The sequence below is a fragment of the Pseudonaja textilis genome, chromosome 2 (genome assembly GCF_049901715.1).
Source record: "Pseudonaja textilis isolate UNSWEBS1 chromosome 2, rPseTex1.2, whole genome shotgun sequence".
NCBI lineage: Eukaryota > Metazoa > Chordata > Lepidosauria > Squamata > Elapidae > Pseudonaja > Pseudonaja textilis.
Genome location: NC_141991.1, coordinates 117953086 through 117971410, shown reverse-complemented (window position 1 = coordinate 117971410; position 18325 = coordinate 117953086). Strand labels below are relative to the sequence as shown.

The window sequence follows — 18325 nt, the reverse complement described above, 5'->3', positions numbered from 1 at the left end:
TTCAATTACAGAGACACTTGATAACGCTGCCCATGTCATCATTTTTCAGCCTCAATTACCAATCTATCAAATGGGAATAATTATAGTCTAGCTTAAAGGCATTTTGTGAAGATGAATTGTACAGAGACATAGAGTGCTGGGGTTTATAGTGGATAATAATTGTCATGGAGTAAAATATGTAAAACATTAAACTCTTCCGTTTATAGTAACACTGGAGTATTGAGTAATGAAATAAATGACATTTGGAATTTGAATTCATTTCCTATTTAATTTTTATATGTGTGTTTATGAAAAAATAAAAACATAATTATTAGTGTGGTTTAACATTATCCTAAAGTATGGAAAGACATTTGGGCAAATGAAAATGAAATATAAATTGTAACACCACAGAATGATATAAATCAGTGAAATAATCTCCATATCTCTAAATTTCTTAAAGATGTATGTCTTGATTGCTTTCCTTGAGAAAAAAAATTGAAAATATGATTCATGATCTGCAAACAAGATGCTGCAAGATTTATTAAGTTTATCTGGCAGCAGATTTTGAAATCATTATATCCAGAGAGAACTTACTGCCTGTTATATGGGCAGATTTAAAGAACTCAGATTGGTTTTGGACATGTCTGTAAAATGTATCTTCTTCTTATCCTCATATAAGGAAGGAATAGGAATTGAACAAAAGTTTAATTTGCCAAATAAACTTCAATGAAAAAAAGAATTGATTTCTCTCTGCCTTTCCTTCCTTCCTTCCTTCCTTCCTTCCTTCCTTCCTTCCTCCCTCCCTCCCTCCCTCCCTCTCTGGTTCTCTTCCTTATACTGACTTTTTACTTTGTGAACATATGGTGCTATTTCTCCTCAATTATTAATTTTGTGGAAAAGAACATAAAATATGTTAGAATAATAGGTCTTAGTTTACTGACACTACAAATGTAACATCTTGTTTGTTTTCATAAACACAATACTCTTATGTAAATAAACAAGTTGGAATTGGAACTTGGTCTTAAACATCAGCAAAATACAGATGTTCAAAATGTTTCTGAAGCATCTTGATAGTCCACTTGGAGCTTCCCCTCTGAGTCAAATGAAGTTAAGAAATAGAGGAATACTTCAGTTAAGAATTTAAAAAGCCATTCTTGGCGCATATACTTGGTTAAAATATTCTACAACCTAATAATGTTATTTTGCTGGATTCAGATGTATTTTTCTCTTAGCTATCATGACTGGATTTATTCTTTATCATTTCCAGATACTAAGCATGGATCAAGAGACGGTGGTGAACAGAATTAATTTAATATAAGTGACCAATCACAGCTAAGGGCAATTTAATTCTGCAGTTTTCTTATGCATTATGAATATAATAGTCATAAATTTTCATGGTACTCCTGAGAATTCTATCCCTGTCAAAATAGAAGAGTCATCCTCCGGTTACATAATTCTTCACTGGGTCTGCCCGTGTTGGAAATATAGCAGCCATACAGTAAAAGGAATTTAACTTAGAAGATGGTTGAATTTTGCTGGGAATTCCTGGCAATGTTCTTTCTGGGACCTTCTGCAATCTCCCAAAAGCTTCCCCTGAAGGCTAATGGATATAGCAGGATCGAGACATGTAGTAATCTTACAAAAGAAGAAAAAAATGTTTTTCTGCTCATGTCAAGTATCTCTGGATCCAATCCAAGGCATGCAATAATGGAATGGATATCTGAAGAAACCTCCAGGGAAAGCAAACGTACCTGAAATGTGGAAATGCTGGTGGATGTTTTAAATTCCATCTCTTTTCCTGCCCAAAGGTCCTCGCTACTTTCACTTCTGTGGTGCAGTGTTTGGCCTTTCGGTCAGATGGATCATTGAAGATGAAGGAATCTGACCCAAACATGAGGTGTTTGACATCAAAAGAACAAAGTAAAGGAAGCTTCACCTGTATTTCCAGGAAAGAAGAGTGGAATATACAGATTAAGATATCTTAGGTGTTCACCTGGTTTTCAATATGAGTACAAATTTGCTTACTTTCTTTTAAAATTGCTCTGTATGCCAAATCCAATCTGAACATCTGGCTGATTGTGCGACCAACCTTAATTAATAAGAATAATTAATAAGATAATAATAACAATAACAACAGCAACAGCAACAACAGTAAAATATGTAACAGTGGTACCCATTGTCATTGGGGCACTTGGTACCAAGTCCAGGAATTTTACAAAACACATCAAGAAATTGCAGCTTCCTGTAATAACAGCGGAACTGAAAAAAAACCCTGCACTACTCAGAACATCGTATATCTTAAGAAGGTACTTGGTTGATATCTAGGACACTTGCAACATCCCTTATCAACCATCAGTGCCAGTCAATGATATTTGTGATACATTTTTAAATGTTCAGTTGACTGAGTTTTATGTTTAATGAATAAAAGAGGTGATGATTGATGCGTTGCGGGTCCCAGTGCCAGGATGAATCAGCTGACGACCTGCACCCAGGCAGACTGTCTGGGCGGGCTCCTCTTGATGGCAAAGATGACAGCGACACAAAGGTTTCTTTTGGTGAGAGGAAGCACAGATAGTACTACGCACCTCTCTTTTATTGTGCAGCAAGCGGGGGGGTGGTTAGGTTACACATGAGGTTAGACAGGAATAGGGAATATTGCCATATATGGCTAATCCTTATGCTATAGCCAACTCAGGTTTTACACGTTGCTGTTCCTATAGTGTCGCCCTATATGTGTATTGTATGTGTATTGGGTTTTCTGTGTACATGACTTCCTACTGATGTGTCATGATATTGCAACATCTCCTCTTTTTTTTATTATTTTGAGGCCACTCTGTTCTTTATGCTGCAGGATCTAGTCCTCTTCCGAGTCCAAGTCCTGCCGGCATATTAGAATGCGAGGGCCGTCTCCTTTATCTGGGTATTCATCTTCGTTCTCCTCCGAGTCCGAAGTGAATGCCAATAGAGACCTTTTTTCTGCTGGAGTGTTGATCTCAGACCTTATTCTTACAAGCATGTTTATGTTGGTAATCTCAGTATCAATAATGGCCAGTCGTTTTTTGAGGAATTGCATTATTTTCCCAAATACACAAGGGCCCATGGCACACAGCAATAGGAGCAATATTAATGGTTTGAGTACCTTGTGACCAACGACAAGATGAAGGTGATCTTTGGGCAGTGAAATTGGTGCTGCTACCAACGGCCTCATAGTAAGGGGGGCCTGCATTAAGACACAGCCAACAATCATTGGTAATTGCAGGGTTGCTGGCATTGAGGAGGAGGTAACTAGAGTTTATTAACCGTAGCAAAGGTTGGGGAACTGTATGGCCTGGACGATATTCTACCAGGGATATGTTTCTATTGGGACCTACTTGGATAGCGGGCCGCTCAATGATGAGTTTTATAGTAAAGGTATTGCCATAGTCGTACCCATCAGCATAAATCCGGATTCCCCAGGTAAGACCCGCCTCCCACCGTGTAGTCAGCCTTTTCCCTCCCGCTGAAAACAGAATATACATGGGATTACATGGAGTCCATATGCCCCCTGAGGGGCAATCAGCTTGATGCCAAGAATCATTTTGGAAGGCAAAGATATAATCGTCTTTGATCGGTGGCGACCAGGAGATAGAACCGGTGGAGAGACATGACCAAGCGGCACAGAAGGCGTCTGCGGGGCCTCCGCAAACGCGAATATTCTCGCGAGTCTGCTTATGTCCAGGGCAAATATAAAATCGATAGCGATGGACGAATCCTGGAGAAGGTGTGGGTGTCTCGGTCGTGCTGGTGTAGGCGGTGAGGCCTACCAATATCTGTCCGATGTCAGCTTTGAGGGTAGGCCACCAGGTGTATGGGTGAGTGGTGTTGCTGATGGAAAATAAAACACGATCGTAGGCATCATATATTGTCCAAGTTTGTTTCACTGGCTGGTGTAGATTGAGGGGGTTTGCAGGCAATGTTTGTAGGAAAAAGGAAGAAAATAATGCAGTGAAGAAGAGGAGGCAGTTATTCATCATGAAGCTTCAGCCAGTGGAGATCCAGAGGGTCTGCGTTGGGTTGTGGCTGATCAGGTGGGGAGGTGTGGCAAGGGTGCACACAGCGACCAGGAATCCAGAGAACTTTTTCAGGTAACTGAATCGCAGCGTAGCCTCGCCCCCAGGTGATAACTTCAGCAGGACCCTTCCAAGCTGGATCTGGGAGTTGCCTGTAATAGACAAGTGGTCTTGCAGTGGGGAGAGAGGGTTTAGTGAAATGACGAGACACAGCAGACGAGGGAGGGTTTCCAGTGAGGTTAAGGAAATTAAGAGTATACAAACAGACATTTAACAGATTTTGCAGTGTCGGGAGGTTGGGGGGGCTAATCCCTTTTGACCCCGTGTACCGATCAAGGGCTTGTTTAAGCGTTTGGTTTGCCCTTTCTACAATAGCTTGCCCTTGGCTATTGAAAGGGATTCCAAATTTGTGGTTAATGGACCAATGATGGCAAAACTCCGAAAAAGCAGAGCTTGTGTAGGCAGGTCCATTATCCGTTTTTAGTATTTTGGACATCCCAACACTGAAAAGGTTCGAATACAGTGGTTGATTACCTGTTTTGCATTTTCGCCCCTTTGGGGCGTGGCCAATATGAATCCTGAATAAGTATCAATAGTAACATGAAGATATTTCCATGGGGCAAAAGGAGGGTATTGAGTAACATCCATTTGCCACGTATCACATGCCTGAAGTCCCCTGGGGTTAACCCCTTGAGGGATAGCTTTCGCTTGGAGACTGCATGTGGGGCATTGTTGGATGATAGCAATTGCTTCAGCCATGGTAATGCCAAATTGTTTGACCAGAGCCTTTTTATTTTGGTGAAAATAAGCATGACTTTCTCCTGCTGTTAAGGGGGCAGGTTGTGTTTGAGCAGCAAAAACCTGTTGGCAAGCAGTATCAGCTCTGACATTTCCCTTGGAGAGGTAACCCGGGAGGTGCTAAAAGGGAAGTCTCCACGGAGGGGGAAAGATAAGAGCCATATATGTGAAATACTACTTGAGTGACATACAAGCTATCAGAGATAAGATTGATTGGGATGTGAGGAAATTTTTCCAAGGCTAAAATGACGGCTGCTTATTCTGCTTTTTGGGCTGAGGTCTGAAGAGTTGTACGACAGGAATGCCATACTTAGAAGCAGCAGTTTTTAATTCCTTTAACAAAGACCACTCCAATGGAGTATAATGAGGGACAGGATTACCCCCAGCTGCGGGGGTTTGAAGAATCATAGGGAAACAAGAAAGATCATCTGCAGATAGCTTTCCTTCTGCCAAAGCCGATTGAAAGGCATTACGGACAGGAGGATCTGTTGCCGTGGAGGAAGGAGGCAACAGAGAAGAGTCAAGGGGTGGGGGGGAGTAGGGTGGAGGTGCCGAGGCAGCAACAGGACAGAGTTCAGCAGAAGGTGGGTCTGAGGAAGACTGGATAGAATCATCAGGAAAGAGAATATTAAGGGCAGCCATAATGGCACGCCAAGAACAAATAATCTGAGGTGGAGCCCTAGGTGGCTCATGCATCCATTTCCCCATCCGTTCCCAAGAGGAATGTTTAAGAGTGCCTTCCGCGGGATACGCGGGGCAGTGTTGTTGAACATAACTCAAAAAATCATTCAAATACTTTTTTGACAGAGGATATACATTGTGCCGTTAGCCTTTTGCAAATAATTTGCCTTCTTCACTAAAGAGAGAAGTTCAACCCTATGCTTAAGCTGAACTTGAGAAAGTGAGGAGCCCATACTTGCGATGCGCAAGCCTATTCCAGGTGCGTAGTACAGGAGTGAAGGAAGCGTATTCCTAGACAAGAATCACGCTTTGTCGGGGACGTATCGTTGAGACGATCACGTCGGGGTCACCAGTTGATGCGTTGCGGGTCCCAGTGCCAGGATGAATCAGCTGACGACCTGCACCCAGGCAGACTGTCTGGGCGGGCTCCTCTTGATGGCAAAGATGACAGCGACACAAAGGTTTCTTTTGGTGAGAGGAAGCACAGATAGTACTACGCACCTCTCTTTTATTGTGCAGCAAGCGGGGGGGGGGGTTAGGTTACACATGAGGTTAGACAGGAATAGGGAATATTGCCATATATGGCTAATCCTTATGCTATAGCCAACTCAGGTTTTACACGTTGCTGTTCCTATAGTGTCGCCCTATATGTGTATTGTATGTGTATTGGGTTTTCTGTGTACGTGACTTCCTACTGATGTGTCATGATATTGCAACAATGATGATGATGATGATGATGATGATGATGATAATAATAATAATATGTAGCAAAGAACTGGTGGGATCATAAGCCTGAAAAAGTGGTTGAAAATGAGCATGCAAAACTACTGTGGGACTTCCGAATACAGACTGATAAAGTTTTGAAACACAACACCCCAGATATCATGATTATGGAGAAGAAGAACAATCGTCGACATTGCCATACTTGGTGACAGCAGAATCAATGAGAAACAACTTGAAAAAAATCACCAGATATCAGGACTTGAGAATCGAACTGCAGAGACTCTGGCATAAACCAGTGCAGGTTGTTCCAGTGGTACTCGGCATACTGGGTGCTGTGCCTAAAGACCTAGGCAAGCACTTCAAAACAATTGGTGCTGACAAGATCACCATTGGTCAGCTGCAGAAGGCCACCTTACTGGGATCTGTTCACATAATCCACTAATATATCACGCAGTCCTAAACACTTGGAAAGTGTTCGACTAGTGTTCGACTAGTGATTTGTGATACAAAACCAGCATAGTTATCTCATCTGCTGTGTATACTGTCATTTTTATGAATAATAATGATGATGATGATGATGATGATGATGATGATGATGATGTTGAATCTGGAGACAGCAGAATAGAAGAGAAAATCACAATATATACAGACTTGAAAATAGAAGTAGAATGATTGTGTCAAAACAAAGCAAAGATAGTATCAATAGTAATAGTGAAATCCCTAAACATCTGGAGCACCATTGAACACCATTGGCACTGAAAAAAATTCACCATCAGTCAATTGCAAAAGGTAGCTTTACTTGGAACACGTTATATCCTGTGCTAATACCCTTAATAAATAATAACACCTACCTATCCCAGGTCATTGGGAAGGACTTGGTAGGTAGATAAAAATGCCAAATCCAATCTAAACATCTGGCTGACTATGTGATGGACCATAATAATAATTTATAGAATTAGATTTTTTCCACCATTCTATGAAAAATGCTGACAGCCTGTAGTCAACTTTAATATAAAAGATAGTATAAACTTAGTAAGATATAAGCAGTTTTAAATTTAAACCATAACTATCAGCCAAAGACATTTCACTAATGGCAACTGTTTTGGAAAAAAAAGAGGGAAATTTTTTTTCCTACTAGATCTTAGTCAAGAACCTAAAGAATTAATTAAATTAAAAAAAAAACACACCACTAAACCAAATGTTTTCAGTTGCCATAAAACTTAAAATGACAAAACAACACAGCAGAACTTTCAAAATCACTGTGTTTTTACACAAGAGTTCAGGAGAGTCATCATCTTCTTGTAATTTATTCATCTTTGTGCTCTCTGAGTTTGGTTGGTTGCTTGCAGATGTTTCATTATCTAAGTAATATCATCATTGTGGAGTAAGATTGTTCATCTTATTCTTGGCCCCATGACATTGTATGAAATTGCATAATTGACTTTAAAAATCTGATTGTGCTTCTCCAGAAAATATTGAAATAGAATTTTTGGTTTGGCAAATCTCTAAGAAGAAAGGAATCCTATGTTTAAGGAGCAACGTGAATATGTATTTTATATATCCAATATGGAATTTATTTAAGAACTAAAATTTATGGTGGAAATTTGAACTTGTCTTGAATCCTATTGATCCAATACCTATCAATCAAAAGTTGTTACAATTAAAGCAAAACAAACTTGAAATAAAAAAAATGCAGTGCAGCTGATGGCCAATTTATTTCCATGGGCTGGTTTTTTTAAAAAGTCAACATGGTAAATTTCTTCAAATGATATTTGACACAAATAATCATATTTGTCAACTTTCCCTGATGTAGGCTTCTCCAGATCTGTGTTGTTCCAGCTCCAGAATTCACATTTGTATTGTGAGTCTCAAGACATCAAGGAACACAGGGTTTGAAAATTTTCTGAGGTGTTGTACAACTTTTCAAAATGGGTTTAAATAGAGAGCACTGTACTCAATTGTTGATTTACTTATCCAATGAAATTGACAAATAGGCTTCAAAATAGCAAAACCATGCTTGGTAGAGGAAGATACAAACTGAGTTCACATGCTACAGTAGACTACGTTTTGAAGTATAAAATATTTGATTAACACAACATAGTAAGTCATTAAACAGGGCTGTTGTTTGTTTTTAATGAAATAATTCAACATCCATCAGGGAAAACTGCATTATGTCAGCATCTACCAGAGGAGAGGAAGAAGAAAATAACTTTTGAAAAGCTATTGCTTGTACAGTATGGGTGGCTCCTGGTGAAATTATCCTAGCAGAATTATTGTTTTTAAGGTGCAGCACTAGGAAAATACTTAGTCCAGATCAATATTTAATTGAAGCTAGAACTTTTCCTTTCAGGATTAATGGATAAAGAGCTAAAAAAGAGCTGTGGAAAATTATTTTAGAATTTGATTACAACAGCAAGATTATTGCATGCCTGGAGATTAAAAGATCCAACTCTGCCCACTGGAATGGTGAAATTGACAGATTTTGCTGAAATGGATAAATTAACTTTTTTGATTAGAGGAAAGACATTACCTACATTTATTGCTGATTAGAAGCCTCTTGTGAATTTTTGTATAAAAATGAAGAAAATGAACTTGTGACTTATAGTTTTGATGGTCAGACAGATTATAGGAAAAAAGAGTAACATGATGTAGCCACTCTCTCTAGGGAGGTTAAAATATATTTATGTTTATAACTGGTATGATGCTTATTCAGAAGCTATTTCTTTATACCTTTTTCTTTCTTTTGTTTCCCCACATTCCTGTGCATCTTTTGCTTTTTCTTTGCTTTCTTTTTTTCTTTCTAACTTTCTACGGTTTGGTTTACTTTCTCGTGTTAAAATTTTAATCGTGAGGTGCTTGATGTTCTCTGAGCTTGGTGGTTTTATTACAGATATTTCATTACCAAGGTAGCTAATAGGGAGTGGGGTTTGCTTTCATTTTATATTCTAGGTCTAGAATATTAATAGAAATATTAATAGAAATGTATATCTAGAATATACAATATGTAAAGCCCATTCCCTATTAACATTGATGATGTTACCTGCTGTAGTTTGGTAATGAAATATCAGCAAAAAACCACCAAGCTCAGAGAGCATTTCTATTTTGAGTTACTAATATTCTCTTTTAAATGTTTAATTATATGTATGTTATACTACCTAGTCCTAAGGAATGCAGAAATGCCAATCTCAGTGATAATTCTTTTTCTAGAGTGTATAATATCAGGAGCTCTGTCACTTTATCTCCATGACAATGATTGACTTCCGTAAACTTTTCCCCTCCAAATTTAAATTTTTAAATAACAGTGATTGAAATAATGAAACAAAATGTTCTCTTCACTCATTTCCTATTTCCTCCCTCATGGCACCATTGCAGGATCCAAAGATTTAAAAAAAAAAAAATTCTGGAATTTACTGGGCTATTGTTGTGCATTGGACTCACCAGATTTTTCAATAATAACTGGATTCAGTTGAAAATCTCCATAAGAGTAAGCTCTGATGATCATTAATGGAAAAAGTACTGCAAAGATATATCAATTTCTTTCCAGTTTCTACAAACTTGAGCCTCTGGACCAACGGACTCTTCCTAGTATATCAGACAACTGGCTGGAACCTTCCGGAACCTTCCCAACAAGCTTCTGTGATGTAGCATATAAGCATGATGTATTCTTCTACCATGCCTCTATAATTTTGTAGTTCAGTGCAGATATGAACATACAACATAAATGTGGGTGCTAAAGCATATATTTTAAAAAATCTCTTAATACTGAAAAGCCATTTCTGAATATAGTTTATCTCTTAGTGCCAATTTTTTTTGTTTATATTCCAGTTTGAGGTATCTAAATATATGCTATACATTCTCTTTCAACATGTCTGACAAGCCAAATGTACATCTGCTTTACTCAGTTGTATACAGAATATTATACTAACTATATCAACTTGCATTGACACGTGACCTTGCAAAAGTGGTGTAGAGCTCCAGAATGTCTTGTCTGTAGGATGTGAATAATACTGATTAATACGGCCAATATTAGTGAAATTATATTACTAGATGCTGTAGAATAAACAGCTGGTAGGTTTTTGGTGGGTAGTAAAATTCTGTACACTAATATCTATCTGAAACTTTCCCCAGAATGAAGGAAATTTTCAAAGCTATATTGTTACTGAAGTTAGTAGGGATGCTATTGGCAAGGGGTGCATTTCTGCTTATCCACAATTGTCATGATCAAAGGAACAATAGGTTGGAAAGCCCCACAAGCCTAATATGTGACTCTGAGAAGCAAAAATGGGAAATTCTTAGATAATTATGAGGGTAAATTTACAAATGTTCACCGAGAAACCATGATGATGGAAAATATGTCGTCCTTGCTCAAATTATGTGAAATATATAATTTGCATCATTGATACAACAATGATATAATAGATGTATCATCACTTGTTCATACTAACAACCATGAGTAGAGTATTGATTTGTGCTGTATCTACTTTTCAAGTTTCTCAATAAGCATAAAGTTGTTTGCAGTCTTGGTGGGCCATGATTCCACCCATGTATCTTCTCTCTAGAACTAAGAATGGCATATAAAAAGATACTCTTTAAATTCTAATCAAGTTGGCTTCATTGTGGTAGAAAAGCTCTTTTCTTGAAAGTAACAACCTTTCCACCAAACAGTGACACAGACCAGTGAACATGGTATCTTGAGTGAGAGGTATTCTGGAATAGTTTCTCCCTTATGCCAAGATTTTATTTTATTTATTATTTTGGGAACCTAATGGCTATTTGGTGGAGCTATGCTAAGGAACAAAGCTCAAAATATACTGGCATTATAATCAGTGGTGGGATTCAATTTTTTTTACTACCAGTTCTATTGGTGTGGCTTGGTGGCCGTGGTGTAGTTTGGTGGCCGTGGCTTGGTGGGCATGGCAGGGGAAGGATACTGCAAAAACTTCTTTCCCATCCCACTCCAGGGGAAGGATGCTGCAAAATCACCATTCCAATCCCACTCCGGGAGGAAGGATACTGCGAAATCCCCATTCCCTCCCCACCCCATTAACCTGCTTTACAGCTCCATTCTCCTGTGCAGGGCAACAAAAGAAGACCCAGCTGATCAACTGGGACTCAGGAGGTGGGGCCAGTCAGAGGTGGTATTCCGAACTACTCAAAATTTCCGCTACCGGTTCTCCAGAACTGGTCAGAACTTGCTGAATGCCACCTCTGATTATAATAGAACAATTTTTGATATGCCCAGTGTGATTGAAAATTTCCTAACAAATAAAAGGCATATGAAAGCACACCTGTGTTTCACCAACTGCATTTATCAAACTGTACTTCTTCATAAGTCATGGTATAGTGATGCAGTCCCTATGAAAAGGTGCCCTGCTGTTTCAGGTTGCTTTGCTCTTTTAAAGTCTCATAACACAGTAGAGCCGACACTATTGGTTTAATATAAAGATTTAATAAGCCATAAACCACAATATAATGCTATAAATATGGGGAAAGTGGGAACTCTTGTGGCTGTTTTTAGATTTGCATATTTGCATTTAAAATCTGGTTATAGCATGAATACTGTGTACAAGTGTGCAGTAAAAATTATAGATCAACCATGGATCGCTTTGTCAGTTTTGGTAGGGCTTGGATTCTAAGGCTGGGAAGTTGTAGAAATCTGCAAGAGAGGAACAATTCATTTTGATATTCGGTATTTAAAATCATTAGCAAAATCATGCAAAGCTCAATACCTTGCACATATTGTATTTAATAGGTTCAAATACTATGATACTGTCAGGATTTATTTCCCATTTTTATTGCTACATTTGTAAAAGATGTATGTCTTATGCTAAACAGTCTTTTCTTTTTCATTTTCAGACAGCATTTCAGCATGTAGGATAAATACTAATTATTTTGCCAATGTATTTCCATCCTTGCAAACATAATGAATGTTTGTAAAATGATTTGAAGCTGAAAAGAAGATATGTTCGAGGCTGTAGATATTTCATGAAATCAGTTTGCAATGCCCTCTGATCCTGAAACCTAAGGAAAGCAAAATTTCTTCAATTCTGAACTTACTGTAGTACCATCTTTTAAGATTAATTCCATTAAAACTCTTTTCAAGCAATTAAGTGGCTCTATTAAACATGTGATGTATAGATGCCTGGAATCATATGTTGGTATGTCGATGGCCACTTCTGCATTTCTTCTTGTATTTTGAAGGGGTCTTACAAATCTAAATCCAGTACTACCCACAACTTCCCAGTTTCTCATCCAGCTTCTTCACACCACACCAGTCTTTTTACATGTACTGATTTTTCTGTGCAATACTCTTTATTAGGAATTCAGAATTCATCTGACAACCACTTTTACCCAGTAAAACTATCTTCCTCTTTCTCTGATGGATCAATTATCATCATCATCATCATCATCATCACATTATAGCATAACAGAGTTGGAAGGGACCTTGAAGTTCTTCTAATCCGATCTCCTACTCAAATAGGAAACCTTATATGAAGGGCAAGAAGACTCTTCAGTTGCTTTCCAGCTGTTTCAACACTCTACAACTCATTTCCATTTAATACGTGTTAACTGAGTTTACATCATCTATTCAGAATTTCTTTGGGCGTTTTCTGGATGTTTTAAGGTCAATTAATATCCAGTTGAGGATTGTTGTCCAACACTGATTCCACACATCACATATTTCTATTTGTTTGTTAAGTCTATACATTTATTTTCCAGACATTCTACTGTTTAAGGTATTACCTTCTTCTTCTTTTTTTTCTTCAGCGTTTGTCTCGCGCTCGGGCGAGGTCCGCTAATGTCCTTAAGTACTGCTTCCACACCTCTCTGTCTACCACGTATGTCGGGTCTGCCTTCGCGATCTCTAGATCGGCCTTGATCGTGTCCATCCAGTTTAAGGTATTACCATTTACTTTAATCTCTCTTTCAATTAATTCTCTTGTTTGAATCTTTCCTCCAGGCTTGGATCATCTTGTCAAACATCCGTCTGTCTGTCTGTCTGTCTGTCTGTCTGTCTGTCTCTCTCTCTGTATTTCAAGATGCTGCTGCAAGATTCCTCCATATCTTGTCTCTGCAGGTGTGATAGACTGCAGTTGAGAAGGGGGATTCCCAGGAGGGAGGGGCTGCATTCCAGAGGAGTAAGAGGCAACTCAGTCCAGATGTTATGTGTGAGAGAAAGAGGGCAAAGACAGTACCTCCCTAGTAGTTCACAAAGAATATTGTAGATTCCGACGCAGGTAGTCTAGCCTTTAATCTGACAAGATTTTATCTATGGATGTGAAGAACTCAGCTTGGAAGAGTCGCCATATGTCATTCTTGGTTTTTAGACCTGACAGTAGGACATTAAATATAATGCTCAATTTAACAGAGTCAATTTTTCAAAGGTGATGAAAGCTAGGCGAAGTGGTATCTTGTGAACTTCATGATACTTGATAATTTGTTGAATGACTAATTTATTTGCCGCCCATCTCTTCGTGAGAAGACTAATTCTCCCCTGTTCTTTTTCATCTCTTGACAACACCTTATACTTCCCCCTCTTCTGTTTGTCTTTTGTTACTCTTCTTCCTCTAACAAAAATAGCCTTCCCATAAAAAATAAAAATAAAAATTGAGGCACATGGAGACCCAAACTCTGCATCCAGGCCAGTTGAATGTTCACGTCAACCTCAAAAGCAATGTTAATCTGCTGTTGTCTTTGGCTGTTCTAGCATGACCTATCCCATTGTGGAAGTTATTTTCCCCAGTGTTGATGTTCTTAACATTTCAGAGAATAGATTGCAGCATTTATGTTTTGCTGTATATTGAAGAATCAAATCCAGGAAAACCAACAGGCTATAAAAACCTTTGACATCATGAAATTAAAGTGTATTCCCATCGCTGCCCACGTTTTAAATAACACTACGCTCCTATTCACTCTCCACACACTTTCCACTGCTAATGGAAATCATGTGTTTGACCATGGTAAAGAACCTTGGCACTAAACAATGCTTTGGATGAGTGTGAAAATGGAACAGTGAGTCAATGGATAGCCAGATCTGTTGGTGCAGAGCGTTATATCAAAATAAGCTTGATCTGCTCTGTTACAGCCATAGTACATGGATTGGCCAAGTAAGAGAGAGAGAGGTGGAGGATTGCATTAAAATCTAAGAAAAGGAGATGTGAAAAAGAATAGTGACAATTAAGTAATATAAACAGCAGGGTTTATATTTTGGCTAGGTGAGGGGGAGAGCACCCCTGTCAGCTGCCACCTCACACTTGTGCTTTGCAGTTTGAGCTGCCATGAACCCAAGGGGAGCTGGATGGGAGGGGGATGCTTTGAGGAAAATGAAAGTTCACAGTATCTCTCCAAGATGAGCTTCAAGGACAAGCAGCTACCCGAAGAGACCTTTCTGAAAACATCTTGTTTGAATTTGATTGAGGGTCCAGTAATGGGCGGGGGCTAAGGTAGGGAAAAGTTAGAACTTGGGCGTTTTGATGCATGATTCTCAGTTCTGGCTATGCATTATTGTAATTCACTAGTAAACTATACCTTTCTCGATAAATGGAGTTAAGGATCGTTCTTACTTAGAGGTTCAAGCTGAGGCAGGTCTGACACTGGCTGAGATAGAAGTGTTTAATTGTAGGTTATTGGCCTTGAAAGTTTCTGATGCATTCATCATGACCTCGATGCAAATCATCCTTTCCCTACCCGATGAGAAATTCCCCCCTTGGATTTCTGAGAATCTCCTCAGTATTTCTTGTCCTCTTGCCAACCCTCCAACCCCACATCCATAAAATAAGAAATGGGCGTGCCCAGTGTAGCCAAACACGACATGGTATAAAACCAAACCACAGCTTGAACTCAGTAACTTGAAGAAGAAGAAAAAAGGAGGATTTTAATATAGTGCCCTAATTTGACATCTGGATGAATTGGCAGCAAACAAATGTGGTGTTTGCATTGAAAGGAAAGGATAGCTGTGAATCAAATGTCCTACTTCATGCCATAAAAGGCCAGATATCTGTCAATAAATTTGGAATGTTTTGCCTTCTGAAGTAGATTTCAAAGGTATGACGGACTTTATTCAGCCAAGTGGGGGATACATAAAAAAATGAACAGACGCTAATTAAGATTGTGCAAAGACCACAAAATTAATCTCCAGCAAATAATGACAAATAAAAGAATGACAAATTTGTGACCTCTCAGGTCTTATGTTAAAGTAAATTTAGGTACATACAGTACAGGCAGTCTTCGAGTTATGAATGTAATAGAGTCTGCCCTTTCCATTTGTAACCCAAGGATTCATGGGAGTATTCATATCTTGAACGGGATCACTGCATCCTTTTACCGGCATATTCACTAATAGAATATGAGGTTCTTTAAGTGCACATGAGGTATTTCAGGATAGGAAAGGCCATGGGGAGCCTACTGATGGAACAGGCCACCAACCTAAGGCCACCCAAGGCCTCCCCAACCCACTGAAATTCCCACAATTGGTTTCCTCTCCCAACCTGCTGTGCCAGGTCATTAACTTTGTGAAGATCTAGCAAGCAGTCTCCTCTCAGTCACATGCGACTCTCTGCAGTTCCATTCAGGCCTCCACAGGCCTTGCCCAGCAAGTTGCTTGCTGAATGGAGCTTCTGAGGGGCGAATCCAGTCCTCTAATGCAGGGGTCCCCAACCACCGGGCCGCGGACCGGTACCGGTCCATGAATGATTTTGTACCGGACCTCAAAGAAAATAAAAATAAAATAAAAATGGCGGCTTTCTTTGCCTTCGGTGAATGCTGCTGGGATCAGGGATCAAGGACACAAATGAAAGAAGGGGAGGGAGGAAGCAACCAAAGCCTGTCCTGCTCTCCGGCTCAGTGGCGTCGGTTTCCTCCCGTCTCGTTCCTCTCTCAGTCGCTCTCTCGCTCCTCCACCACCCCTTCAAAGAAGCTGGCAGGGTGGCTTTTCCTATTGGCGCAGCTCCTCCAAAGCGCCCGTTCAACCCCACCCCGCCGCCCGCGGTTCAATCCAGTACTCCGTTCTGCCTGCCTGCCTGGTTGTTTCTGGTTGTTTCGGAGCAGCTTTGGCTGAGAATAATAACTATTCATCTCTTTTACTCAGCCGAAGCTGCTCCGAAACAACCAGAAACGAAGGCAGGCAGGCAGGCAGGCAGAACAGAGCACTGGATTGAACCGCGGGCGGCGGGGTGGGGTGAACGGGCACTTCGAGGAGCTGCGCTGACAGGAAAGCCACCCTGCCGGCTTCTTTGAAGCAGTTTCTTCCTGGGCTGATGGAGGACCGAGAGAGCGACTGAGAGAGGAACGAGGCAGACACCTGAGGGATGAGGCTGAGAGAGGCAGGGCTGAGAGGCGGGGCTTCTCAGCCATCCTGCAGGGACTTGTCCTGAGACTCCCTGAACTTGGTGGTTTGCGAGCAGACGTTTTATTACCCGACTAGGTAACAACATCAGATGTTATCTAGTCAAGTAATGAAACGTCTGCAAGCAAGCCACCAAACTTGGACTCCTCCCCCCCACCCCCCTCCTTGAAAAAGTGTTTCTGGGTGAAACTGGTCCCTGGTACAAAAAAGGTTGGGGACCACTGCTCTAACGCACCGTTCAGTCCACCGCAGGCCTCTCCCAGCCCCTGGAAACACCATTTGGCCTGTAACGAGCCAGGGGAGGCCTGTGGAGGGCTGAATGGAGCTCGGAGGGCCAGCTCCGCCCCTCAGAAGCTCCATTTCAACCGGCAACGTGCAGGATGAATGTTGCAGAGCCTTTGTGGTTGTTTGTAAGGGTTAATAACTGCCGTGGTGCTGCAAGATTGGTAGGGGGCACTTATTGTGTCAGTTCGAACGTTCTCTCGTAACCTGGGAATTAGCTGTGCATATCAAATAAAATGCAAATATATTGGCTATTAGCATGTAACAAATGGAAGTAAGAGTAAGAAAAAAAATGTCTTAGCTGTAGGAAGTTTTAGATGCATTCAATATAATCCCCCCAATTCACTACAGGTAGTCCTTTAGTTATGACTTTTCTTTTCTAGTTTCATCTGAATATTAATATTTAAAATTCTTTCTATCATATGTATTGTATTCAATATTTTGTTGTTTTTTCTCAAGCCCACCCTGCATGGTAAAATGATTCTTCAGGTAAATAATCATTTTCAACCTTTATACATCTTAGATAATTTCTCTGGGGTCATATACCAATGGACTTTGGGTCACATTTTTGATCTTTCATCCTAAATTATTGCACATGACTGTTGAGGATAAAATAATATCACTGTACATGCCTTCTATGGTAAGTATAGAGTAAAGAAATGAAGTCATAAGTCTGAGTATTCCTGATAATCAAACGCAAAAAGACTTTCCTCTCTGAAATATACAGGAGGTCCAATAAAAAAATTTTTTTACAGAGTTCTTTCACTCTTTTGAAACAGAATATGCAAAACACTTGAGCGATCCTTGCTTTTTAAATGACGAGCCAGCACAGTGCAGTGATTGAGGTTTTGAACTAAGATAATGAGAAGCGTGAGGAGAAAAATAATAAAAATGAATCATGTGCTTCATCCACACAGTGACGTTGACAGAGTCCACTTAACAAAGAACAGTAGTGGGCATGGAATATTGCTAGTAAATCAGACAGTTGAAGAAGAAAAAGAGGCATTAGAAGGATAGCTGAAGTCCTGTGAAGGAGATGCGTGGAAGCTGGTACATGAAGGTTTCTTGGGGAGACCAAACTGGCCTATAAGGCCAATGCAGTGGTTAGAGTATAGTGCTACAGGCTAATTCTGCTGCCTGCTGGCTGCCTGCAATTTGGCAGTTCAAATCCCACCAGGCTCAAGGTTGACTCAGCCTTCCATCCTTCCGAGGTTGATAAAATGAGGACCCAGATTGTTGGGGGCAATAGGCTGATTCTGTAAACCGCTTAGAGAAGGCTGAAAGGCACTGTAAAGCAGTATATAAGTCTAAATGATATTGCTACGAGAAAGACCAGATTAAGAATAGAAAAGAGACATGGCAAGGCAAAGTATTACATGATTACATGATCAGTACATAAAAAATAGCAGACAAAGCAAATAACAACAAGCCCTGGCAATGGCTAAGAGTAGGAAAGTTGAAGATAGGG

The 18325-nt window shown here is 39.9% G+C and overlaps 1 protein-coding gene across 1 annotated transcript in view; it reads right to left on the bottom strand.

Moving 5' to 3' along the window:
* LOC113443096 (uncharacterized) overlaps window positions 1-18325 on the bottom strand; it is a 78788-nt gene that overhangs the window by 26388 nt on the left and 34075 nt on the right. The window contains exon 2 of the mRNA XM_087925028.1: window positions 1731-1915. Coding sequence (XP_087781154.1) covers window positions 1731-1915 — 185 coding nt within the window. The remainder of the gene's footprint in view (window positions 1-1730; window positions 1916-18325) is intronic.